This window comes from Mobula birostris, chromosome 26 (assembly GCF_030028105.1).
Source record: "Mobula birostris isolate sMobBir1 chromosome 26, sMobBir1.hap1, whole genome shotgun sequence".
Taxonomy (NCBI): Eukaryota; Metazoa; Chordata; class Chondrichthyes; order Myliobatiformes; family Myliobatidae; genus Mobula; species Mobula birostris.
The window spans coordinates 17,727,758-17,754,853 of record NC_092395.1 but is presented as its reverse complement, the minus strand read 5'-3'; the positions used below and the strand labels follow the sequence as shown (position 1 = coordinate 17,754,853).

General features: G+C 41.8%; 1 protein-coding gene across 2 annotated transcripts; it reads left to right on the top strand.

The window, feature by feature from the left end:
• The first annotated feature begins 4,348 nt into the window (after positions 1-4,348).
• LOC140188045 (C2 calcium-dependent domain-containing protein 4C-like) lies at positions 4,349-25,898 on the top strand. Of its 2 annotated transcripts, XR_011883216.1 has the most exons (3): positions 4,349-4,717; positions 5,232-7,448; positions 25,850-25,898. XR_011883216.1 is itself a non-coding variant. In XM_072243957.1 (2 exons), the coding sequence occupies exon 2, from the start codon at positions 5,264-5,266 to the stop codon at positions 6,605-6,607; it is 1,344 nt and encodes a 447-aa protein (XP_072100058.1). In that variant the 5' UTR covers positions 4,349-4,717; positions 5,232-5,263; the 3' UTR covers positions 6,608-8,913. The 2 variants fall into 2 exon arrangements, 1 of the variants encoding a protein (XP_072100058.1); XM_072243957.1 differs by lacking the exon at positions 25,850-25,898 and having other exon boundaries at positions 5,232-8,913.
• Positions 25,899-27,096: the final 1,198 nt, after the last annotated feature.

The window sequence follows — 27,096 nt, the reverse complement described above, 5'->3', positions numbered from 1 at the left end:
AAAAATTATGGATCAAATGTTGTGTAAAGAACCAGATTTGATTAAGGAGCTTAAAGTAGAGGAACCCTTAGGAGGCAGGGATCATAATATGATAGAATTCACCTTGCAGTTTGGGAGGGAGAAGATAATGCGAGATGTATCAGTATTACAGTGGAGTAAATGGAATTACAGAGGCAAGAGGGAGGAGCTGGCCAAAGTTGATTAGAAGGGGACACAATCAGTGATGATGGCAGAACAGCAACAGCTGGAGTTTCTCTGGGCAATTTGGAAGGCGCGGGATAAATTCATCCCAAAGATGAATAAATATTCTAAAATGAGGTTGAGGCAAATGTGGTTGACAAGGGAAGTCAAAAACAGCACAAAAAAAAAATGTGAGAGCATATAATATAGCAAAAAATAGTGGGAAGTTGGGAAGCTTTTAAAAACCAACAGAAGGCAACTAAAAAAACATGAGAGGAAAGATGAAATATGAAAGTAAGTCAGCCAATAATATAAAAGAGCACACTAAAAGTATTTCTCAGATATATAAAGAGTAAAAGAGAGGTGAGAGTGGATTTTGGACTGGTGGAAAATAACGCTGGAGAGATAGTAATTGGGAACAAAGAAATAGCAGAAAAACTTAATAAGTGTTTGGCATCAGTCTTCATTAAAGAAGGCACTAGCAGTATGCCAGAAATTTAAGTGTGTCATGGGAAATAAGTGAGTGTAGTTGCTATTAGGACAAGGTGCTTGGGAAGCTGCAAGCTCTGAAGGTAAGTAAGTCATGTGGACCACATGGACCACACCTGGAGGACAGGAAAATTGCAAATGTCATTCCACTCTTTAAGAAGGGAAGGGCACAGAAAAGTGGAAGTTATAGGCCAGTTCACCCGACTTCAGTGGTTTGAAAGATGTAGGAGACCATTATTAAGGATACAGTTTCAGGACACTTGGAGGTGCATGATTAATTAGGCCAAAGTCAGCATGGTTTCCTTAAGGGGAAATTTGCCTTTACAAATCTATTGGAACTTTTTGAGGAAATTGCAGGCAGGATAGACAAAGGAGAGACAGTGGATGTTGTTTACTTAGATTTTCAGAAGGCCTTTGACAAGGTGCCGCACTAGAGGCTGCTTAACCAGGTAAGAGCCCATGGTATTACAGGTAAGATACCAACATGGATAGAGGATTCTGGTTGACTGCTGGAGACAAGTGGTATTCCACAAAATTCGGTATTGGGACCATGTCTTTTCATGTTATATGTCAACAATTTGGATGATGGAATTGATGGCTTTGTCGCCAAGTTTGCAGACAATATGAAGGTAGGTAGGTGGTGGGGCAGTAAGTGTTAAGGAAACAGGGAGTCTGCAGATTGGGAGAATGGGCGAAGAAATGGCAATTGGAATAATAGTGTAGGGACGTGTATGGCTGTGCATGTTGGTAGAAGGAATAAAGGCATAGATGATTTTCTAAACAGGGAGAAAATTCAAAAATCAGAGGTGCAAAGAGACATGGGAGTCTTTGTGCAAGATCTCCTAAAGGATAACTTGCAGTTTGAGTCAGCAATAATGAAGGCAAATGAAATGTTAGCATTCCGTACAAGAGGACTAGAACATAAGAGTAAGGATGCGATGCTAAGGCTTTATAAGACTGCACCTGGAATATTGTTGAGCAGTTCTGGCATTGGAGATGATTCCAGAGGAGGTTCGTTCATTATAATGATTCCAGGAATGAAATGGTTAACTTAAGAGTAGTGCTTGATGGCTCTGTGCCTGTCACTGCTGGAGTTTAGAAAATGAGGGAGGATCTCATTGAAACCTATTGAGATAGGTGGATGTAGAGAAGATATTTCCTATAGTGGGTGAGTCGAGGACTAGGGGGCACAGCCTCAGAATGGAGGGACGTCCATTTAGCCAGAGGGTGGTGAGTCCAAAGAATTCATTGTCACACATGACTGTAGAGGCCAAGTCATTGAGTATATTTAAAGTGGCACTTGATAGTATTTTGATTAATTTAGGGCATCAGTGGTTACAGGGAGAATGTAGGAAAATGGGGTTGAGAGGGATAATAAGTCAGCCATGATGGAATAGTAGAATAGACGATGGGCTAAGTGGCCTAATTCTGCTTCTATATCTTATGGTCATTGAGGCCATGCTCCACCAACATGAAAATACCCTCATCAAGGCAGTAGAGGAAGCCATGGACCCACATAGGAGATTCAGAATGGGAAGTAAGAATGAAAATGGGTGGCTTCTCTCTCATGGCACACAAGGTGGCACATTGGCACAGATAGTAAAGCCATTGCCTCACAGATCCAGAGATCTGTGGACTGCGCACATTCTCCCCGTGACTGAGTGAGTTTTGCCTGGGTGCTCTAGTTTCCCTCCCACATCCCAACAACGTGTAGTTTGATAGGTTAATTGGCTGCATTAAATTGCCACTTGAGAGTAAGTAAGTGGTAGAACCTGGGGGGCTGGGTGGTGGAGTTCATATGAATGTGAGGACAATGAAATGGGATTGGGTGAAAGAAGGTTGTTTGTTAACAGTGTGAATTTGATGGTCAAAAGGGCCTGGCTCTCTGCTGTATGACTATAACAGTACAATAGACAGCTCTCCCTTGAGGATCCCAACCACCAAACAGAGTGTAACTGAGATCTCACCCATCATTTAGCAGAACTGTAACTCCCATAATCACAAGTCTGATCCTTGCAACCCCTCAATATCTAGACTGTTTGTCCAAGCCTCAGTATCTAAGGAGACTCTCAGTATAACCCAACCCTTTCTAACCACCCATCCCTATCCTGAGACTGACCTTTGCCAGTCCCATGGCAGTTAATCCCAATTCCCTTCCCAGTCATCCAACCCAACCCTTGACACCCTAATCTCTGACTGATGGCTCCAACCCGAAGAATTTCTCCAGATAAATGTAGCAGGCAGAGGATAGTTACTGATTGTGGACTTCAGAAAGGGTAAGATGAGGGAACACACACCACTCCTCATAAAGGGATCAGAAGTGGAACAGATGAGCAACTTCAAGTTTCTGGGTGTCATCATCTCTGAGGATCTATCCTGGGCCCAACATATTGAAGCAGTTACATAGAAGAAAGGACAGCAGCTATATTTAATTCGGAGTTTGAGGAAATATGTTATGTCACCAAAGACATTCGCAGATTTCTACAGATGTACAGGGGAGAGGATTCTAACTGTCTGCATCACCGTCTGGTATGGTGGGGGGGGGGCACGGGTGGCATTGCACAGGATTGAAATGAGCTGCAGAAAGTTGTAAACTCAGCCAGCTCCATCATAGGCAGTAGCCCCACCAGCATCAAGGGCGTCTTCAAGGAACAATGCCTCAAAAAGGCGGCATCCATCATTAAAGGCCCCCATCACCCAGGACATGGCCTCTTCTCATTGCTGGCATCAGGGAGGAGGTACTGGAGTCTGAAGGCACACACACAATGATTCAGGAACAGCTTCTTTACCTCTGCCATCAGATGTCTGAATGGATATTGAACCCATGAACACTACCTCATTACTTTACTTGCGCTATTTATTTAGTTTTACTATTATATGTACTTACCGTAATTCACAGTTTTAATTATTATGTATTCCAATGCATTGTTGCCGCACAACAACAGATTTCATGACATATACCTGTGATATTAAACCTGATTCTGATAAAAACTCTGCTCAAGACCTCAGTCACCATGTTGTAGCGCATAGGAACAGGGCCTTCCACTCTCTGAGTCTGCAGCCAAGTATCATCCACCTTTCTACACTAATGCAAAACTAATTCCATTTTTTATTCTGCCCCCATCCTCATCAGCACCCTCCCACCCCAACTAGATCCTGTCACTCACCTACACTCTGGAGGGGGGATTTATAAGTGCTAATTAACATACCAACCCGCATGTCTTTGGGGTGATGGTCGGAGGAAATGGAGCCTATGGAGAAAAGTGTGAGCATGTGTTTAAGGAGGAGCGTGAAAACTCCACGCAGATCGGGTCTCTCTTGAGGCTCTGCTGCTGGTGCACCGGGGAGTTAACTGGCAGACTATATCATAGTTATAAAATAATCCCAAAAGACACTTGGATAGGGTGACATAAGTGGGGAAATGGTTCATCAGCAGTTTAAAACCTAGCAGAGGCTGCACTGACCACCTCTTGTGTCCACATGGTTACTTGTATTTTCTGTCATTTACAGTGGATTGTCACTAATCTGCAGAAGTCTCCAGACTGACTGTCTTTCCTGGTCGCCTCCTCTTTCCCTTTCCTTCACGCCGGTGCATTTTATTTGTATGTCCTCTTAAGGGCGTGGATATCTCCCGCCTCAACTGCTCCAAGTTCGCCTTGTTCTATTACTTCAGTGCTGAATTGAAAATCTGGGGAAATACCCGTCCATAAATCAGACAACGGCCCATCCGCTTCACAACGCGAGCGCAGCATTGAGCAGAATTTGTGCTGGAGGGCTTGTGCTGAGAGAGGACAACAACACGGCGCTAGGCAACTGACGCTGTGTGCAGTTACTGGTTACCTACACGATCAGGTTAACCTGTTCCACAAAGCGACACCTCTCACTTATTGGCTGATGTGGCCGATTATTCCCGAGTGACGGATCTGGCAGATTAAAACGATGCAGAGAGGGAGAGGCAAGTCGGGGCCATAGCTGTTCAGATTTTGGGAGGGCAGTCACGGCGCTGGAGCACAGCGACCTCAAGAATAGCAAAACACACGAACAGAAGGTAAGTGGTGCTTTTTTGTCTTAAAACAAATCCTGCTTTTCTATTTTCTAAACCTTTCACTGGAGCATCGTTAACATAATCGTTACCAATTGTTTTCAAAAGTTGTTCTACTAGTTGAAGGAGTAGCCGGAGAGGGGAGGAATGTTCAAAAACTATACGAAGCAAACGGTGAAAGTGTAGCGTGGGGAATCTTCTCCCTTCTGCTTAAGAAGCGAGGAGTTCACTCTCGGCAGATTTTGCCCAGAACGCCACTGGTAGGAGGTTATTACACGTGGGACTGTGAACTTTGTCGCGTTGTTTATGTTACGTGCTGTCTTTAAAAGTTAATTTGAATTCGAGACGGCGAACAGATAGAACTGGCTGACTTTTTCATGAAACGAAACCACGAGCTGAAACGAAACAATTAACAATTTAGATTAAAGTAACATCAGGTCAACATGTTCGCAAAATCAAATTGCATTAATTTTCTCGTAACTGTGAATTGACAGGCTTTCGCTATCTCTCTGCTTCCCAGATTGCTAACCCGGTGTGTTGCAGAACGATAGAATGTGGCTCTTCGAAAAAATTAGAGGCTCTGTGGAGAACAATTTGAATCGTGCCGGAGACGCCGGCGGCAGGGAGAAGCAACCCAAGGCTCCCATGTTCAGCAATGTGTTGACCCCGGATAAAATCCCCGATTTTTTTATCCCTCCCAAATTTCCGAACAGCTCGTCCGAGGGAGCGTCCGCCGAGAACGCCGAAAACCGGCAGAAGTCGTCAAACTTGAGAGCTTCCACCTCCGAGCAGATCTTCGTTACTAGAAGACCCCACGGCAGCCCCAGGATGAAGACTAAGACCTCTTCGGAGGCTGGCAGCAACCTGTTGAAGGTGGCCAACCGGCACATCATTCAGATCGAGAGTGCGGATGAAGCCATTTCTGATGACTTGGCCGAGCCTGGCTGCAACACCAATTATGACCCTCAATCGCAGAGTGCCATGTCTCTGCCTTACATCCCGATGACACAGACTTCCTATGGCTTTTCTACTTTGGTGGAGAGTCCTCACACCAGGAGGAAGGAATCACTGTTCCATTCTGATCATGGGAGCCCCGTGACCTCGCCCAGTTCCCCAAGAAAGCGCCCGTCTGGCCACAGAGGCAATGGGGAGAGCCAGCATCTCAACCCACCAGAGTTTAGCCTGTCCCTGGCGAGTACCTACAGATACTTCAGTGGCGGAGAGAGTGACACCGCCTCTTCTGCGGAGTCCTCACCCTTTAACTCGCCCCTTCTCTCCCGTTCGGTCTCAGGGGCATCGCTGCTCAAGATGTTCAGCCACGAGAACCTGGCCAAGCACTGCAAGCCTCTTCAGTCGTTCACCCGCAACAGTTCCCTGTCCACGGATGAGTGCAGCTCCACCGACGCCAGCCCAAATATCTCCAAAAGGATCAGGTGTCCCACGCCTCCAGCTGGTGGTCCTCCAGCCCCCCAGGGGGTTCTCCCGCTCAGCTTGCTCCAATATCAAGACCGGGTCCATAAAGAGCACACTATCCGCCTCAACAGAGGGGGTGCCATCAGGCTGGCCGCAGAGTATGACTGCACGAACGCCCGCCTTCGCATCCGGATAATCACAGCGGAGGACCTCTACGACAAGACTTTGGACAACAAGAGCATCAACTGTTGCGTCATTTTGTACCTGACTCCCGGAAAGGTCCAGAAGCAGCGGAGCACCATCATCAAGAATAGCAGAAACCCAATTTTCAATGAAGATTTCTTTTTCGACGGACTCCCGCTTGACGAGTTTAAGAGGGCGGCTTTGAAGCTGAAAGTCGTCAACAAAGCCTCCAGCCTCAAGCGCGATGCGGTCCTCGGTGAGAAAGAACTGAAATTGTCCTTATTGCTTCCTTTCTTCTGATGTGGGCTCGTTTTCTGCCTGGGGGTATGCTGTGACAAATCCCTTAAGTGGTCAATAAACGGCTGCGCTCCTATCTTTAGCTCTAATTTGATGAACTTTTAAGAAGTTTGAAAAATCTTGAACTTTCATAAAGCTAAAGGCATGAGTTATCCAACTCAAGAGATGGGTGATGAAAATCGTTTACATGAGTTAGGCCCCTAGAAGAAATCCATATGTTTGTTAAAACTATTTTGACCATTAATACCACCATTGAAGGAAATGGTACGACATAGAAAAGACGGACACTGCATTGAGAAGAGGCTGTTCAAGGGTAGCATTGAGTCGCATTGCTAGGAGCCCAGTGCGATTCTCCCCACTGGCATTAATCCACACTCCACCCAACACACTGTTAACAACCCCAACAGTTCTGCAACAACTTGATGGAGAGTCCCACATTCTATTGGTAAAAAAAATACAGTAAAGACTTTACAGGACTTTTTACCGTCATCTTGTGAATCATGAAGTACTTTATGATGTTAGAACTGGCCGATCTGAGAGCTCTGAAAAGTTTCATTTAGAGACTTGTACTGTAAGTGCTCACTTCCAGTGTGCGGACTGTGTGTGTGGTCTGTGTGTGTGTGTGGGGGGGGGGGGTGGCGCGGTTGTGGGTTGGCCAGCTCTGGAGAGTGGATCCGGGACTCTCATTCCTTCCCACGTTAAAGTTAAAGACAGTCATAACTGTGAAAGGGAGGGAGGAGTCGTGGAAAACTAAGATGTTGTCAACTTTTGTTGAAGTTTTAAGACTAAAGTGTACATATTGTGAGAGATAAAAGTAAATTGTTGTTCACCCACCATTTGTGAGGTATGTATCATTCTGACTTGAGTATAAAATATATGAATATTTTGACTATATAACTTGTTTCTGTGTACATATTGTTTATGGGGGAAATGTGCCAACAGATCATTTATTTAATAACTTGCTAAGGCATCCTCCACCACAGAAAACTGTAGGTAGCAAAGTTTCAGACTAATATTCTCACTGAAGGGAAGACTATTATTATGCTTTCTGGTGGATTGTGTTTTCTCTCTCTGCAAGTGGATGTATGGTGTTATCTATATAACATTGCCTGATTTATATTATATTTATGCTTGAGAATGACTTAATAAAGGTAAGTTTCTAAATAGTGTTTGATAGGTTGGTGTTGGTGCACAGTAGTATCATTGTGTGCATGCTTGTTGAAAAGCAAAACATAATGCTGATCACTGTCATTGACCAAGTAAGTTATGTAAAACTCCAACCATATATGGATTCTTGTGACAGCACCGAGACACCCATACATCTGACTTAGTGTTGTGAAATCACATTTATTTATTGATTTATTTTCATTAATGGTAGGGATATAGACATAGCATTGCACTAATAAATGATTTGAAATAGTTTGGAAAGTACATTTGGTAAGCTAACTAAATTAACAAAAGAGGGCTGGAACTAAATTAGCTTACCGAAATCATCTGCTAAACCAGTGCCAATGCTAAAATGATAGCTTTGGCATTTGAAAATCTTGTTTAAATATTACAATTCTGTAAAGCACAGGAATAAAATTTAAAAACACAAATGCAAACAACATCTCCATTTTATGTGCAGAGCATAAGATTGATTGAATAAAAAATCCTCCTCTAAATTCATGACAATCAATTCGTAGTATGTTGTCTTTCAGGATTATTAAAAGGCATTTCACACGAGCTGCAATTCTAATGAGCCTCATGTTGTTTGGTTAAATTGGGCAATGAATAATCCATTTCCCATTTCCTAGAAGACCGCAAAAAAAATGGTCATTTGTGACCAGGGTAAGCACATCACTTTTTAACTCTGATCTCAGGATCATAGAATATTTATGGCGCAGGAAGAGTCATTTTAATTAAAACAGATTTTACAAAGAGCAAAAGCTGTATTATTGAGCTGCTGTCATGGAAATAAATCTTTTATAAGTAATTTGTATGAAATCCCTCATAAATCATACATATTCTGAAGAATTTAGATAAATCTAAATTATTATTTGATTCTTTATTTATTAAGTAAATGAGAATGACTGTTTACATTTTGTGCAGAGCATTGTTCAGAATCTTCTAGATGTTGTAATTTGCCTCGTTTTTTGCTACTTAATTAATTATGCCAGAAATAGTGTTATTGACAATCAGGCTCTATGAAGCTGATCTTCAGTGTCTTGCACTGTTCGATCTGTCCCGCTTGTAATTGTAAGTTAAATATATACATCTGGTGGATAAATAAAGTCTGCACTATGTATTGAATCAATAAAAAAAACACCCATGGCATTTCTGCTTTGCTTATTTCTTGAAGTACTTACAGATGGAAAATATATGAAGATCATGATTTGCAGTGGGGTGCACCATTTTTCGCCTTGGGATAAAATATAGATTGATGCAGTTGTAACCCAAATTTCATTACATTAATGCTGTAAGTAGTAATCACTTAAGGTTTTAACAAACAGCTAATTAAAGGACATCTTTAATCTGAATCTAGCCTTGTTGTAAGATGTCTGGAAGGCAGTAACCATCAGTGTTTTCTGCAGATCTAACATACCTCTAGCTTTACTTATTCTCAGGTCAACTCCAGATTCACTTTTCATTTAAATAAGTGTTATTAACTTTTAAAACAAATATCAACCATATCTGTGTCTGTTTATTAAAACACTAAATAACCAGCGTTATTTGCAACTATCACACTATCGTCATCATGATGTGCCGTGTCATATGACGTGGGCAATCGTGGGTTTTTTTTTGCCCATGATTGTTCTTGGCAAATTTTTCTACAGAAGTGATTTGCCATTGCCTTCTTCTGGGCAGTGTCTTTACAAGACGGATGACCCCAGCCGTTATCAATACTCTCCAGAGATTGTCTGCCTGGCGTCAGTGGTTTCATTACTAAGACTTGTGATATGCAGCAGCGGCTAATACAACCATTCATCATCTACTCCCATGGCTTCATATGACCTTGATTGGGGGCTAAGCAGATGCTACACCTTGCCCAAGGGTGACCGGCAGGCTAGCGGGTGGAAGGAGCATTTTACTCTTCCTTTGGTGGAGATGTATCTCCACCTCACCATCCAAGGGGAGTTAGGGGGACACTAGGAACTTAAATCGATAGAAAGTTGAATTCCCTAGGCAAAACATGCCATGTTAATTGGAAGAAAGCAATGAGCAAAATACCATTCTACTGCAAGTATCAATGATCACTGATTTTCTCTGAAGATCTTGGAGGCTGCTCGAAGAAAAACAGCAGGCTTGATTCTTAGATATAGATGTGTGAATCAAAAGGAAAGTTCAGAGAGATCTGGGATCAGAAATTAAACACAGGATTGGGACTTATAGCAATGGAAGTTGAAGAAAATGCACTGCAAGTTGATAGGGTGGTTAGAAAGGCATATGGTATGTGGCAGAAATATCTAATAAGAGGGGGCATAACTTCACGGAAATTATGAGGAGGAAGTCAGAGGCAGGCTTTTTAGATAGAGAGTGGTAGGTCCATGGAACACACTGCCAGTTGTGAAGAGAGAGGCAGATACACTAGAGACATTTAAGAGACTTAGATAGGCACATAGATGAAAGAAAAGTGGAGGGTTTTGTGGGAGGGAAGGGTTAGATTGATCTCGGAGTTGGTTAAAAGGTCGGCACAACATTGTGGGCCGAAGAGTCGGTAAGTGTTCTATGGAAGAGAGACCCAAGAGTGTGAGGGAGGGTAGTGCATCAGTCCAGGGAGGGGAATGGGAACGATTGATTGAAGCACCTGATAGAATTTACCTGATCGATTGCTAAGATAGCACCGGAGAATTGCACCAGGCAGACCAGGGAAAAGCTGTCACATAGGTGAAAAGTATTTAACTTAGAAGTGGAAAAGTCAATAAATCAAGTCCCAGTACCAAATTCACTGAATGTGACATGCATTTTGTGGGGCACCATGCTCATCCAAGAACTTTCCCGTGTTTGCATATTAGAGGCACAGAGGAGCTGGAAAGAAAAACCTGGGCTTTGATGAGTACAGAGCCTAGTAATTTTTTTTTTGAAAGACCATGCCTGGATTGCATTTTGGGAAATCTGATCTCTTGGCTGGCCTTCTCCTACCTGTATACAGACAGAGGCCAAAGAGCAAAGCTCCAGAGATTAGGACAACAAAGAGGTGGTCATGGGAGACAGAGGAGTGGCTAGGCGATTGCTTTGAGTTAATGGACTGGGGCATATTCAAGCACTCATCTAAGGATCTGATTGAATAGACCATGCTTGTAACAAACTTTATTAAAATGACTGTAGATGAGTGTGAATCTACTAAATCAATCAACGTCTCCCCCAATCAGAAGCCCTGGATGAACTATGAGATTTGAAATCTGCTGAGAGCCAGGTTAGAGGCATTCATGTCTGGTGACCAAGAAAGTTACAAGAGGTCCAGGTACGATCTCCAGAAAGCCAACTCATGGACGAAGAGGAAATTCTGGACCAAACTTGAATGAACAAATGATGCTCAACTGTTGTGACAGGGCTTGAATACTCTTACCTCTCATAAAGTTAAATCAAGTGACATGGAAGACAGCGGGGCTTCCTTCCAAATGAGCTCAATGCCTTTTATGCTCACTTTGACCACCAAAACATGGAGGAACCATCACAGGTTCCTGTACCCTATAATCCTATGATTTTAGTCAATGTGCAAACTGCCTTCAGGAGGGTGAACCCACGTAAAGTATTGGGCTCAGATGCTGTACCTGGCCCCGTACTAAAGACCCGTGCTGATCAACTGGCTGGTATGTTCACCGAAATCTTTAACCTATCACTTCAGCAGTGTGTGGTACCCGCCTGCTCAGGCAGACTTCAATTATACTGGTGCCCAAGAAGAGTGTGGTGACCTGCCTCAATGACTATCGCCCAGTAGCACTTCCATCCACAGTGATGGAATGCTTTGAGAGGTTGATGATGAAACATATCAAACCCTGTCTGAGGAGTGACTTGGATCCTATCCAGTTTGCCTTTTGGAGTAGATGCCTTTTCATTGACTCTTTACTCAACCCTGGAATGTCTGGATAGCTGCGGTGCATTCATCAGGATGCTCTTTATCGACTACAGCTCAGTATTCAATACCATGGTCACCTCAAAACTAACCGATAAACTCCAAGACCTTGGTCTCAACACTGCCTTGTGCAATTGAATCCTGGATTTCCTTACTTGCAGATCCCAGTCAGTTCAGATTGGCAACGTCATCTCCTCCACGATTTCCAAGACAACAAGTGCACCACAAGTCTGTGTCCTTAGTCCCCTGCCCTCCTGGCTTTACACTTATGACTGTATGGCTTAGCACAGCTCCAATGCTATATTCAAGTTTGCTGCTGACACCACTGTCATAGGCCAAATCAGAGATGGTAATGGATCAACATATAGGAGGCAGATTGAAAATCTGGCTGAATGGTGTCATCAAAACAACCTCTTACTCAATGTCAGCAAGGCCAGGGAACTGATTATTGTCTTCAGGAGAAGGAAACCAGAGGTCCATGAAGCAGTCCTCATTGAAGGATCAGAGGTGGAGAGAGTCAGCAACTTTAAATTCCTAGGTGTTGTTATTTCAGAGGATGTGTCCTGGGCTCAGCACGTGAGGGCAATTACAGAGAAAGCACAGCAGTGCCTCTACTTCCTTAGGAGTTTACAGAGATTTGGCATGACATCTAAAACTTTGACAAACTTCTTTAGATATGTAATGGAGAATATATTGACTGGCTGCATCACAGCCTGGAATAGAAGTACCAATTCCCTTAAATGGAAAAGCCTATAAAAAGTAGAGGATACAGCCTAGTCTATCCAACCATTGAACACGTCTATGTGAAATGTTGCAGCAGGAAAATAGCATCCATTATTAATGACTCCCACCACCCAGGACATACTTTCTTCTCACTGCTGCCTCCAACAACATCCTCATGACTCATACCATCAGGTTCAGGAGCAGTTACCACCCCTCAACCATCAGGCACTTGAACCAAAGGGAATAACTTCACTCAAATTCACTTGCTCCATCATTGAAATGTTCCCACAGCCAATGGACTCACCTTCAAGGACTCTTCATCTCATGTTCTCAATATTCATTGCTTATTTATTTATATTATTGTTTCTTCTTTTTGCATTTGCACAGTTTGTTGTCTTCTGCACTGGCTGAACACTGTAGTTGGGTGGTCTTTCATTGATTCTGTTATGGTTGCTTTGAACTTTGAACCTTGAAGGCATATAGTGCAGATAACACTGGGCTAATCAGTAGAATGTCTAGACTTGGATATGTGTGACATGAAACCACCACAAATTGATTTATTGACATTCAAAAAATGACTTGGGATCCAGTCTCTTTGGATGAAGATTGTTTTCTGTCTGTCTCCCATTATGCCTTCCAATCTGCGCCTTGTAAGGCATGAAAATGCCCGACGCAGGCCTCTCATGGTCTGAGTCGACGTTCCCTCCCTCCCCTCCCATTATGCCACTGGCATTTATGGCAGCAGTGAAGGTTTTCCATCTCTGGTGATGTTCAGGGCTTCCTTCATCGTGTCAGTAGCTTCCTCTCGGTTTTCACTACTGTCAGTCATACAAGTCCCAGGTGGAGACTCAGGAATACCATCACGTTCAGATGTAGAGGATTTTTCATTTTTGTTTTTGTAATAATTTTGTTAGCACTGAGCTGAACCCCTGAACCTGGAGGATCGGTGGACCACTCTAAGTCTGGGCTCTACCCTTTGACCTGTTTGTCATGGGTGACCCCACCAAGAGCCAAAGCATAAAGCCCTGACTCCTGCCAACATGGCTGTCTAGGTCGCTGAGGCACACAAGCCTCCAAACCCAATGACAACTTGTGGTCCTCTTGGAGGAAGCTTGATCTTTATGGGCTATTATATTTGTGTTGAGCCAGTTAGACATTAAATTCTAACATATCGCAGAACACAGAATCCATGAAGGCAACGTTACTTAATGTGATGCAGATCTAAGCAACTCAAGGGGGGAAATTGTGGTGTTCTTTAACCTGTTAATTCTGCATTTAAAAGAAAATCTCAGTGGAATTCTTACAAATTCACAGCTGGTATCCCACTGGCCTGAAACGCCGACTGCCAAAGGTATTCAATCTAGAAAAAATAAATCACAAAGAGGAGAATGCACTTTATTTCCCTGAGGTATTCGGCAGTGTATTCACTACGTGCCAGAGCAATCTGGATGTTTCTAATGGTCCGTCAACTCTTACGGTCAATTTTCAGAAGTCAGATTACAAATGAGCAGATACAGTATATTGAATTCACTTTCAAAACATACCACAGAAAGGTTTAACAACATGACTTCTCATCGGCTTAGCATGGGAGCATAGCAATCATTCAAGTACCACATAAATTCACAAAATAGTAATATTGTGCTAACAAACTGGCTCAGTAAATTTCCATGTTAATTGGAGGATGCAGGATAATGGGATTGAGGGGGAAAATAAATCAGCCATGATGGAATGGTAGACTAGACTGGATGGCCCAAATGGCCTGATTCTGCTCCTATGTCTTATGATCTTAAATACAACATTGAGGCTAAAGGCTAGAGAGATTTAAAATAAATTCCATTTAAAGTAATGATAAGCTTAGTTAATTCCTCAGAGCTTATTTTCAGTTTACCTGAGGATGAGAGGTGACCTGATAGAGATGTATAGGATGATGAGAGGCATTGATCGTGTGGAAACTCAGAGGCTTTTTGCCAGGGCTGAGATGGCTAGCATGAGAGGACACAGTTTTAAGGTGCTTGGAAATAGGTACAGAGGAGATATCAGAGGTAAGGTTTTTACACAGAAAGGGGTGAGTGCGTGGAATGGGCTGCCGGTGACGGTGGTGGAGGCAAATATGATAGGATCTTTAAAGAGACTCCTGGATAGGTACATGGAGCTTAGAAAAATAGAGGTCTATGAGTAACCCTAGGTAATTTCTAAGGTAAGTACATGTTCAGCACAGCTTTGTGGGCAGAAGGGCCTGTATTGTGCTGTAGGTTTTCTATGTTTCTATGTTTCAATCTCATAGAAACATTCTGAATGTTAAAAGGCCTGAACAGATTAGGTATGGCAAAGTTATTTCCCATGGTAAGGGATTCTAGGACAAGAGGGCACAACTTCAGGACTGAAGGACGTCATTTTAGAACTGAGATGCGGAAAAATTACTTTAGTTAGAGCGTGGTAAACCTGTGGAATTTGTTGCCACGACAGGCTGTGGAGGCCAAGTCATTGGGTATATTTAAGGCAGAAATAGATAGGTTCTTGACTAGCCAGGGCATCAAACGATATGGGGAGAAGGCAGGGGAGTGGGGGATGACTGGAAGAATTGGATCAGCCCATGATTGAATGGCGGAGCAGACTTGATGGGCCGAATGGCCTACTTTTGCTCCTATTTCTTATGGTCTATCATTCTTAGACTTTTAGTGGAAGTATTAACAGTTACACATTGCTAATACTTACATCAAGAATTGAACTTGCATTTCAAAGTTGAAAAAGATATACCCTCTATCAGTTTCCTACCTAAAACTTGGGAATTTATTATTCAAAGATAAGGGCTTGTTGGCAGTCCTAATGAAGGGACTCCACCTGAAATGTGGGCTGCTTATGGATGCTGCCTGACCTGCTGGGCTCCTCCAGCATTTTATGTATGATGCTGGCAATAATTTGTATACAATAGTTGGAAGATGTAATATTCTTTAATCCTGTTCTGCTTGCAGAGAAACTGAGAACACCTTAGTTACCTCTCAGACACTGACAAACATCAACTATTCACATGTCACATTAGTATAGTAACCTTTGTCCTGCTATGGAGATAGGGGGCGAGTGATAGAAGGGATGGACGTCCACTCCCGGCCATAATTTTGGTCAGGAGCAGCCACCACCGTGCCACAGCTCAACTCAAACTAGCTTCCTGTGAAAGGAATGTGAAATAATTCATCGCATGGGGCCCTCCAGAATCAAGGTAGTATTTGGGAATGTCTTGCGGGCTTAAAAGTCCAACTGGTTATCAACTTATGTTGGGACAACATGGTAGAGTAGCAGTTAGCATTATGCTATTACAGTGCCAACGACCCGGGTTCAATTCCAGCACTCTCTGTAAGGAGTTTGTATGTTCTTCCCATCACCACATAGGTCTCCTCAGGGCAGTCCGGTTTCCTCCCATATTACAAAGACATACAAGTTAGTAAGTTAATTGGTCATATGAGTGTGATCGGGTGGTGTGGGGTCATGGGCCGTTATTATATTGTGTATCTAGATAAATCTAAAAATAATATATTCAACATTAGAAAAGATTTTCTAATGTTGATAGTCATTGTGATAGATGTAATACTGAGATAGCTACACTGATACATATGTTTTGGTCTTGTTCTATATTGGAACAGTTCTGGAAGTCGGTTTTTTCAACAATTTCTAAAGCACTTAAAATTAATTTACAACCTAATAAATTAACTACGCTTTTTGGAATAATTCCTCAAAATATTCATGGTATTTCTGTGTCTGACCAACAGGTTATTGCATTTGTTACATTGATAGCTAGGAGGGCTATTTTGTTGAAGTGGAAAGATACATCAGCTCCCATTTTGTCACAATGGTTCTCTCAAGTAATGCTATGTCTTAGTTTGGAGAAAATTAGAAGTTGAACCTTTGAACCTTTATTTGATTTTGAGAAAAGATGGGGCTCATTTGCTTGTTATTATCACTTGAGTTAATTGATATAATTTTTCCACGACCTAATTGTAAATTTTTTTAGTATATTTTCTTTTCTTGTTGGGGGTTTGATGTTTATTTTTAGAGGGGTTGTACACCTAATGGGTTCTTTTTTTTCTCACTTTTCTGCTTAGTAGGTTTTTTTGTTATCACAAAACTGTTTTCAATCTTAAGATAATGTCTTTTTTGAGACATTGTAAGTGTTGATACTTCAGTACTTATGTTATTTTTCCTGTATAATATAACAATAAAAAGATTTGAAAAGAAAAATAATATGTTCTCCGAAATACATGAGAAGATGAGCCTTACACTCACATCCATATGTTAACAGCCTTATAAACAGAATCAATGCGCTGGAGGGCCTAATTCTGCTCCAATGTCTTAAGTCATATAACATCCTGATTTCTTTGTACATCAATGTCCTTTGACATGAGAAAAAACGTACAAATTCCCATCTCTTAACCAAGGCAGATTTCAATGAGGAAATTCACCATTGTCGTCATTATGCCAACACAGCCCTAACCAAATGACGAAAAGAAAGGTTAAAGAACATGATCACAGATCTAGTACAAAGCTCATGATCTACTGGGGAGGCAGTGAACCTTTCTCTACATCTGCTTCTAGGACGATGTGTCAAACTTTAACAATCTGAAGAGATTCCACTCATGCTCTTTCTGCAAAACACTGTAAACAAACATCTGCCACAAGTGGAACTTCTCAGTGGCCAAACACTTTAACTCCAACGCCCAATTCCATTCTGACATGTCAGTCCATGGTCTCCTGTTGAGCCAAGCTGACGCCACCCTCAGGACGAAGAAGGAACACCTTATATCCTGTCTGAGTTGCCTCTAACCTGACGGCATGAATATCAATTTCTCCTTCTGTTAAGAAAATTTCCCCCCTTCCCCCTTCCTCTATTCCCCACTCTGACCTTTTTCCTCTTTTCACCTGCCTATCACTTCCCCCTGGGTCTCCTCCTCTTTCCCTTTGTCCTCTGGTCCATTCTCATCTCCTATCAGACTCCTTCCTTTCCAGTCCTTGACCTTTCCCACCTGGCTTCATCTATCACTTTCCATCTAGCCTCCTTCCACTATTTTATTCTGGCACCTCCCCCCTACTTTCTCAGTCCTGAAGAAGGGTCTCAGACTGAAACATTGACTGTTTATTCATTTCCACAGCCACTGCCTGACTGGCTGAGTTCCTCCAGCATTTTGTGTGCATTACATAAGCTTTTTCTCACAGGCCAATATTCCCAATGCCAAGGATTAGTCTACATTTGCCATCCATTGGAATAGGGCTTTGTCTTCATGCCTGATACCAGATTTCTCACTCAGACAATATATTACAAGTTCTGTCATCGTGTCATTACTGATTAACTTGACTCAGAAAACTCACACTTCTTCCTCAAACACATTTTATTTGCTTGCGCACAAGGAAAACAGCATGGCCCCTGTCACCCACACTATTCTGAAGTTCAAACAAATCCATTTTTATGCAGAAATTGACTAGTTGGATGCAGATACTAACCAATTGGTAACCTTATTCAAGTTCAAATTCCTTATTTGCTTGATCATTCACCAACCACATGATGGTAATACAGGTACTAATAACCAATAGAATCTCCATGTTAAAGGCCAATAACACGTCTGAATTAATAAAATAGCTCACCAATAGTAAATGTCACCCTAGAATACATTGGAGCACCCTTGTCTTGGTATAACAAATGGCTCTGGTCCCCTGTAGTGCAAAGGAAAGCTATGCTTTTCTAAGACCTCTCATCAAAAACCTCACTTACCAGAGCAGACTGTGCACGGTCTGTAAACTATCCTTACCTTAACCCTTGCCTTGCTGCAGCTTCCAACATGGGAGGTAATCACTAAATGGGTAAAGGAAAAAAAATTAAGGATATTCTCAAAATCTCCTGGAAGAGGTGATGTCAAGGCAGTGCAGGTGAATACTTGCAGTGCATTTTGCACTTGGTACATGCTGTAGCTACTTTGCTCCAGTGGAAGAGGAATCAATGTTCGGGGTAGATGATTGTGCAGCAATCAAGTGAATAGTGTTGAGCTTCCTGTGAGCTGTTGAAGCTGAAGCTATCCAGGCAAATGGTATTTTTACATTATACTCCTGGCATGCACCTTGTAGAAAAGCTTTGCAGAGTAAGGAGATGACTCGCCTTCCTCAGGGCACTCATCTTCTGACCTACACTTGTAGTCAGCAGAAGTCTTTGACTGTCTTTTTCAGTCTCGGGTCAAAAGTGACTTCTGGTTTGTTGATGGTGAAGAACTTGATGAGAGTACCACCAATGAATATCAAGATTTAAGATTGCTTATTGTCATTCTTCAGTACACTAGTGTAAAAGAGAATGAAATAATTGTTACTCTGATGCAGCATAAAAAAACACAATAAGCATAAAGAACACAATAAAAAACAAATAAAACATGATAAATATTAATATAAAAACAATCCTATGAAACACTATGTACAGTTTGAATGGGGCTATATAAGGTATATAAGGTTATTTACAGTATATAAGGTTAGCTTATATATTAGACTGATTGTATTTAAATATAGTTAGGTTAGGCACACAAGTATCTTCAAGTAAGGTGACTGACAGGAAAGGACAAAATAAGCAAGGAGAACTCTTTTAGGTAGCAGCAAGGCATATGAAAACACAGCATGACTGATTGTGTCAGAGCAGTTTGGAGATGTAGAACAGAAGCATGAAGTGGCAGTGCATGGGGAGATGAAGGGTGTTGAGGGGCTTTGGAGAGGAGTGGCAGATGTGGATGTAGAAGTGGTGGGATGTGCTAATGGGTGGAGCTGCTGATGGCTTGGGGGATGTAGCTTTGTTTGAGTCTAGTGGTCCTGATGAGGCCTCTTTCCTGATGGGAGTGGGACAAGTAGTCCATAAACAAAGTGGATGGAATCCTTCCTGATATTGCTGGCATAAGAAGCATATGGGGGAATGACCAAAAGGTTGTCAAAGAGATATGTTTCAAACCACATTACACGGCAAGAAAGAGAAGTCATGAAGTTGCAAAGTCTAGGGAGAGAGTTCTGGAGGTTTTGCCTTTCTATTTTAAGATGATGGCCTGTGACGCTTGCTACAAGTGAGTTTTTCATTGCACCTGTGCATACATATCATACACTTATGCACATGGGGCACAGGTGGTGAAGCAATTTAATTCTGGAACGGACCTGAGGTCAGTTACAGAGGTATGGATATCTCATGTGGTAATAGGTTCAAAAAAGGTTACAGAGACAGGAGAGGTGAGAGTTTGGAGAGAAAATCATTTAGGTGCCATAATGACCTCAGCCAAAATGCTTTTGGTATTGAAAGGACTTAGATTCCTCACTCACTTGTATAAAATGTTGTCTAATCAGGTTTTCATTACTCCTTTGATGAACTTCCCTTATAAACCTGTTCCGCAAATCTAACAAACTAATAACCAGATGAAAACAATAAGATTCAAGTAGGTTATTCCTAGTGGATGAAAACCATCTATAACGTATTTAATCTGTATGGAAATGATATTCATAGGAAATATTTTATAAACATCTTAAGGTAAATCCATCTTGAAGACATATAAATCCTAAATAATATCAGGAAAGCTATATGAAAAAGGAAACCCTGCACTAAGTAATTGAAACCATTCTTGAACATGATTCGATCTTGGATGGACGACCAGGAATTTATTACAATTCTCTGCCATCAGATTTCTTAACAGTCCATGAACCAGTGAGCAGTAGCGTGTTACTTTTGTTTCTGGTGAGAAGGCAGCACATTCAGTTGCAGCTGACTTCTACGGGGTCCAACAAAGATGTTATTGTCTTTTATAAATGTATTTTTTATGAGTGCAAGACCCTGCTTCGCATTAAGAGCGTAACATTCTTCAGGTCCACCCCGTTGGTGAGTTGCTTCTTGGCAGAGAAACTGAAGGAACTGGACTTGCTGTTGGTTGTGCTCCTCCCTGCATCAGAGAGGCGTTGGAGGAATCGGTGCGCAAAGGCGGTGTGCCGTCTAACAGCAGGTAATCGTCCTAGTCCTTTTGCTTGTGATCGCATGACTTGTGGACATTGTTACTGTGGGATGCTGCAAATCTGATTCATGGATTTATTGGCATACGGCAGAGGTGGACGCCGTGGAGGCTGCGTGGCTTTGGTCACAGCAAGGACTTGGCCTCAACCACTGTGTCACCTGTTTACAGCCACCCTGGGGGCGGGTGACAGAGTCACTGTGCTCCACTGGAGGTGGCATGGTGTGGTGTCCAAGCTGGGGTCAGTGCTGCCTCCCAGTATTCGCTTGGCAGAAGACAAGCTGTATTATGTTTGATTACATACTGCTGCAACATTCACGGACTCAGGGTCTTGGACTATATATTTTTTGTGTGACTGTATTTTACTGATATATGTGTTTAGTATCTTATCTGTGCCTTATGCTGGATGTAACTGTTGGTACTGTGTTTTGCACATGGTGGTGGTGGCACCCATTAGTCTCGCGAGACGATGAATCTGCGCCTGGAAGGTCTTGCTTCAGTCTGTGTTAGAGCAGCGTCTGTTGTGGCTGTAGAGGCCCACACGGGAGTGACAGTCTCGGCTGCATCGACTGCACTTGAAGGCGCTGTCCTCCGGTGTTGTCTTGGTGCTGTTTTTCCAACGAGTGTGCTTTTCTTCAGCAGCAAGCCTTAGCTTCTCTTCTCCTCTTTTTAGACCTCTGTGTATTTCCAGCCTCCAGTGAGAGCGATCGCTTGCGATGTCTTCCCACCTGTAGAAGTTCATTTTCAGTGACTTCATGTCTCTCTTGCAAATGTCCTTGAAACGAAGATGGGGCCACCCTTGTGCTCTCTTGCCGGAGGCCAGTTCCCCGTACAGCAGGTCTTTCGGGATCCTCCCGTCTGACATGCGGTGTACGTGGCCCAGCCAGCGGAGACGGCGTTGTTGGAGCAGGGTGAAGAGGCTGGGTATCTGGGCGCGGGCCAGGACCTCGCTGTTGGTGACTCGGTCAGTCCAGGATGCGTCTCAGGCTGCGAAGGTGGAAGGCGTTGAGACACTGCTCTTGTCTGTAGTAGAGGCTCCAGGCCTCGCTGCCGTAAAGCAGTGTGCTGAGGACGCAGGCCCTGTAGACTGCAACTTTGATGTGCGTCGTCAGCTTTCTGTTCTCCCAGACTCTCTTTGTCAGCCTGGCGAATTTTGAGACTGCTCGTCCGATCCGTCTATTGATCTCGTGGTCTAGAGGGAGGCTGTCCGTGATGGTGGAGCCAAGGTATGTAAACTCGTGAACTATCTCCAGCTCATAGTTGTTAATGGTAATGGCAGGGGGGTGCTCAATGCCTTGGCCCACCTTGATTGTAATCATGGTTATTCTTGTACGGTTGAATGAGCGTGTGGTGTGGTATAGCTCAAATGACATCTATACTGAGGATGCTGAGGATGTTCTATGAGTCTGTGGTGGCCAGAGCTATCATGTTTGCTGTTGTGTGCTGGGGCAGCAGGCTGAGGGTGGCAGACACCAACAGAATCAACAAACTCATTTGTAAGGCCAGTGATGTTGTGGGGATGGAACTGGATTCTCTCACGGTGGTGTCGGGAAAGAGGATGCTGTCTAAGTTGCATGCCATCTTGGACAATGTCTTCCATCCACTACACAATGTATTGGTTGGGCACAGGAGTACATTCAGTCAGAGACTCATTCCACCGAGATGCAACACAGAGCGTCATAGGAAGTCATTCCTGCCTGTGGCCATCAAACTTTACAACCCCTCCCTTGGAGGGTCAGACATCCTGAGCCAATAGACTGGTCCTGGACTTATTTCATAATTTACTGGCATAATTTACCTATTACTATTTAACTATTTATGGTTCTATTACTATTTATTATTTATGGAGCAACTGTAACGAAAACCAATTTCCCCCGGAATTAATAAAGTATGACTATGACTATGACTATAAATCTGCTGTTGATATAACCATCGTTGGTAGAATTTCAGGTGGAGATGAGAGGACATACAGGAATGAGATATTCCAGCTAGTTGAGTGGTGTTGCGTCAACAATTCAATGTCAGTAAGACAAAAGAACAAATTGTGGACTTCAGGAAGGGTAAGACAAGGGAACACGAACTAATCCTTATAGAGGGATCAGAAGTGGAGAAAGTGAAGTGAAAGCAGTTTCAAGTTCCTAGGTGTCAAGATCACTGAGGATCTAATCTGGTCCGAACATATCAATGCAGCTATAAAGAAGGCAAGATAGCGGCTATATTTCATTAGGAGTTTGAAGAGTTTGGATTGTCACCTAAAACACTTGAAAACTTGTATAGATGTGCTGTTGAGAGCATTCTGACGGGCTGCATCACTGTCTGGTATGGGGGAGGGTGCTACTGCACAGAACTGAGAGAAGTTACAAAAAAAGTTATAAAATTAGTCAGCTCCATCTTGGGTACTAGCTTCCATAGTAGCAAAGGCATCTTCAAGGAGTGGAGCCTCAGAATGGCAGAGTCCATCATTAAGGGCCCCATCACACAGGACATGCCCTCTTCTCATTGTTACCATCAGGAAGGAGGTACAGAAGCCTGAAGACACACACTCAGTGATTCAGGAACAGCTTCTTCCCCTCTGCCATCCAATTGCTAAATGGGCTTTGAACCCATGAACGCTGCCTCACTTTTTATTATATATGTTATTTCTGTTTTACACTATTTTTAATCTATTTAATACACATATATATACTTACTGATTTACTTATTTATTTCTTCTTTCTATATTATCGTGCATTACATTATACTGTTGCTGCTAAGTTAACAAATTTCACGTCACATACTGGTGATAATAAACCTGATTCTGATGACGATTAAACATGAACTTGAACTTGATTGTTATTCTTCCTTTACAAACTTTATTTAGTTTTTGTAACTGATAGCATTCAAGTATAACTTGAAGTAGGAAACTTCACTCAGCTTGGTGCTGAATTGACTCTGCAACCTATTGACTCATTTTCAAGGACTCTACAACTCATGTACGTACTCAGTATTATTTATTATTTATTATTAGCATGATTTGACATCTGTTGCATATTCAATGTTTGTCAGACTTTATTATTTATAGTTTTTTTTCTTAAATTCTATTGTATTTCTTTATTTTCCTGTAAATGACTGTAAGAAATTGAATCTCAAGGTTCATACTTCGATAATAAATTTAATTTTGTTTGAACTTTGAACATATTTTATGAAATGCACTGCACTGCTGCCAGAAAACAACAAATTTCATGACATAAGTCAGTGATAATAAAAGCTGATTTTGATTCAAGTAACTGAAGTCAGTGGCTGAATGAAATTTTTGTATCAGCATATATGTATTAGCTTTTCTGTGATTTTAAAAGAGGTCCCCTTTTCAGTCAGTTTATACATCTATTAAGAAGACAAAGAAATAACATGTGACCCATTTTATATCTTGAGAAATGAACATCCTGAACAACTATTTCTAGAGCAGGCTATTAACTGAGTGACCCATGGACTCTAGGTTGGGAAAGTATGTTCTCCAGGCTAGAGAACATCAAATGTCATTTCATTTTTTATCCAAATACTACGTCTGTTAGTTTTGTCGTTGGTACTTCATATAAAATGCATTTTTCTCTGGCAAATTATGAGAGCTATCAACAGAAATTCACTCCTTTGCTAAGAGCAACAGCTGTACCTTTCTGTCAAAATAATGCTCCAACAAGCTTTGTGATGCGGCTTCCCGTCTCTTGACAGCAAGGAGGCGTGTTGACAAAAATAATACTGCAAAAGTATGAATCATGAAATCATTGAAATTTAAAGCACAGAAGGAGACCATTAAGGCCTTTGTGCTCTTGTCAACGAAAAATGGACTTTAGATCAGTCTAATTTCCCAGCTCTTGTTCCACTGCCCTGCAGGTGTGTCTTTGAGTAATCATTATACATAGAGGAGGCTCCTGTCAGCACTCTTTCTTCAATGTTCCACCACCCCCCACTGAACTAATTACTTTCTCAACTTCTAGCCAACTCTTCAATTAGAATGAAATAACACAGCACAAAATCAGGCCCTTCAGCCCATCGAGTCCACAATCATCTGCCTAGTTCACTACTTGCGCCAAGATCACATCCCTCCAAAAATCTGTCATCCATGTACCTGTCCTTTCTTATGTAGGAGTATTACAGTTGAGTAAAGTAACTTGTGCATTTAATATTTCAGTAGTATTCGAGTAATATTGTAAATATATTGTTTGAGAATTCTCGTTTGTTTAAATAATTATGGCCTCTATATAAAAGCACATGAATTGCATACATCATGATGCTACCATTAGATACGTGCGCACCTCACTTAAAGTAAAAGTGAACTAAGACAAGTTATTCTGGGCTCATGTCTTTCTGCTTTCAATTAATTTAATGCTTTAGAGAAGCAAAACATAACTGGCAATGAGGAAGTTTAAGGTAAAGGCAAGATGATTACCTGCCTGTGGATGCACAGTGGGATGACCAAGTTTTAAAAAAGTGCAGTGAGAATTGATCACATAAACCGTGAGTACCGGGTTATAATAATCATAAACAAAAAGAGCAGAGAAGGCTAGCTACATCAGAAAAAAATGACGTGTTTGATTACACCAAAGATAACTTGCTGCTGTATATGGTACGAATTGAGCAGTATTTTAAAGGAAGTGGAATAGCCAAAGAGAAACAAGTACTAGTTTTGCTGAGTGCTTTAGGAGGAAAAGCGTACAGTTTGCTTTGAAGTTTAACTGCTCCAACCAACCATCTGAAATGAGCTTTCGTGTAAGCTTTTGCTGATATTGTGTAAGTAATGCAGAAACATTTATGACTGAAGCCATTGTTGATTGCAAAATACTGTAGCTTCATAAACCAAATCAAAAGGAAGTGGAGTCCATTTCAGCATATCTAGCTGAATTGAAGAAGTTCTCCAAGCATTGTCAATTTAACAATGGGCTCAATGATGTACTGAGAGACCATATAATTTGTGGAACCTTACAACAATAAATGGGACAGTTTAAAATTTACTATGTTGTGGACGTCTGTATGGTACTTGCATTATGTGTATAGTTGAGATGCACTCTATATTGATTTAGAGTTATAGCTAAGCAAGGAGGAGTGTTGTGTATTTAATACTTCAGAAGTATTTGTCTAATATTGTAAATATATTGGTTGATTAAACATTCTTGTTCATTTAAATAATTCATAACAGGTTATATACATGAATTGCATATGTCATGCTGCTACCATGTGATATGTGTCTGCCTCGCTTAAAGTAAAAACAACTAAGACAAGCTTTCATGGGTTCCCATCTTTTTGCTTTCATTTAGTTTAATGATTTGGAGTTACAAAACACAACAGTTACTGCACTTAACTAAAACGCTTTGATAATATTGTGCCTGGCTCAATCACTTCCTCTGGCAGGTCATTCAAAGATACAAAGTGCATTTAATATCAAAGTATGAATGCAGTATACAACCCTGAAATTTGTCTTCCCCACAGTCAGTCACGAAACAAAGAAGATCCATGGAACCAACCCGCTCAAAGGAAGGCATCAGACATCAAACACCTCCACCCCCACGCAAAAAAACAAATCGCGCAAATGGCAACAAAGAAGAACAAGTGAAAACCCAGAATATAAAACACAAAATCAAAAGGCACATTTCAGTACAGTTCGGCTCAGTGTGCTTTATCTGCAGGCTGTCCTGATTCAAAAATTGACCAAAAGGAGAAACAAAAAAGAGTGATCATAGCTAGACTAGAAACTAGAACATATCATAAAACTGAATTACAGTCCAAATCTACAATCCATGACAATTAAACCTTGCTCCAGCATCAACCACCAACAGCATCAAGAGAGAGAGATATCAGTCAAATACAAGGATCTTCCTTCGAGAGCAGTGAGCGAGAGCATGAGAGACGGCCACACACAGACACCTTCTCCAGCAACAGCAGTGAGAGGCTGAATACTCGCTATCCTTACACACCCACCTCGATGATCTCAATCTTCCTCGGCACTTTAACCAGTGAGAAATGGAGTCGATCATGGCCTGTTACCTGGCCCCTATGACATATACTTTGCTCACAGCCTTGTAGAACATTTTCAGAAACAGCATAGTGCCTGGTCGCCCAATCAGCCTGAAATCACACCACCAGGATGTAGGTTATGGGCTCTTGTAGTAGCAGAACCATATCTGTGATAAAAAAAAATTGTAAAACAAATGAAAAGAATTGCGTTGTGATCCTCCTTGAGGATGTCGCCTTTGGTAGTGTTGTCTGCTGGCGTCATTTTCTTCCATATACTCCCTATACTCACCAACAGCTTCATGGAAAAAGTCGTCACTCGGATCCCTTTTAAACCTTATCTCTCTGAGATCAATAGTTAACTGATGAATAATTAACTTAAATCTACTTCTCTTAAATACTGACCTTTCTCCACAAGGAAATAGTTTTTTTTCTGTTTGATCTGTCTAGTCCTTTCAAAATTGTATACCCTTCAGTTTAATCTCCCAATATTGTCCTCCCATAAGAAAATGATCACTAGCTTAGACAGCTTCTCCCCAATACCATAATCCCCTAACAATGCTTTTAAAAATTCCGTATGTGTTTTCTCCAATACAATCATAACTTTCAAATATCTTCCACTATGATCATCCTCCCTGTACTGTACTCAGTGTCTCAGTCAATAAATGCAAATATCTATTATACATTCTTTACCCTTGTTTGTTCTTAAACCTCCATTGATATGT

Bases quoted from the DNA above. Each gene is read 5' to 3' on its own strand.
- LOC140188045 (XM_072243957.1), top strand. From the start codon at position 5,264: ATGTGGCTCTTCGAAAAAATTAGAGGCTCTGTGGAGAACAATTTGAAT.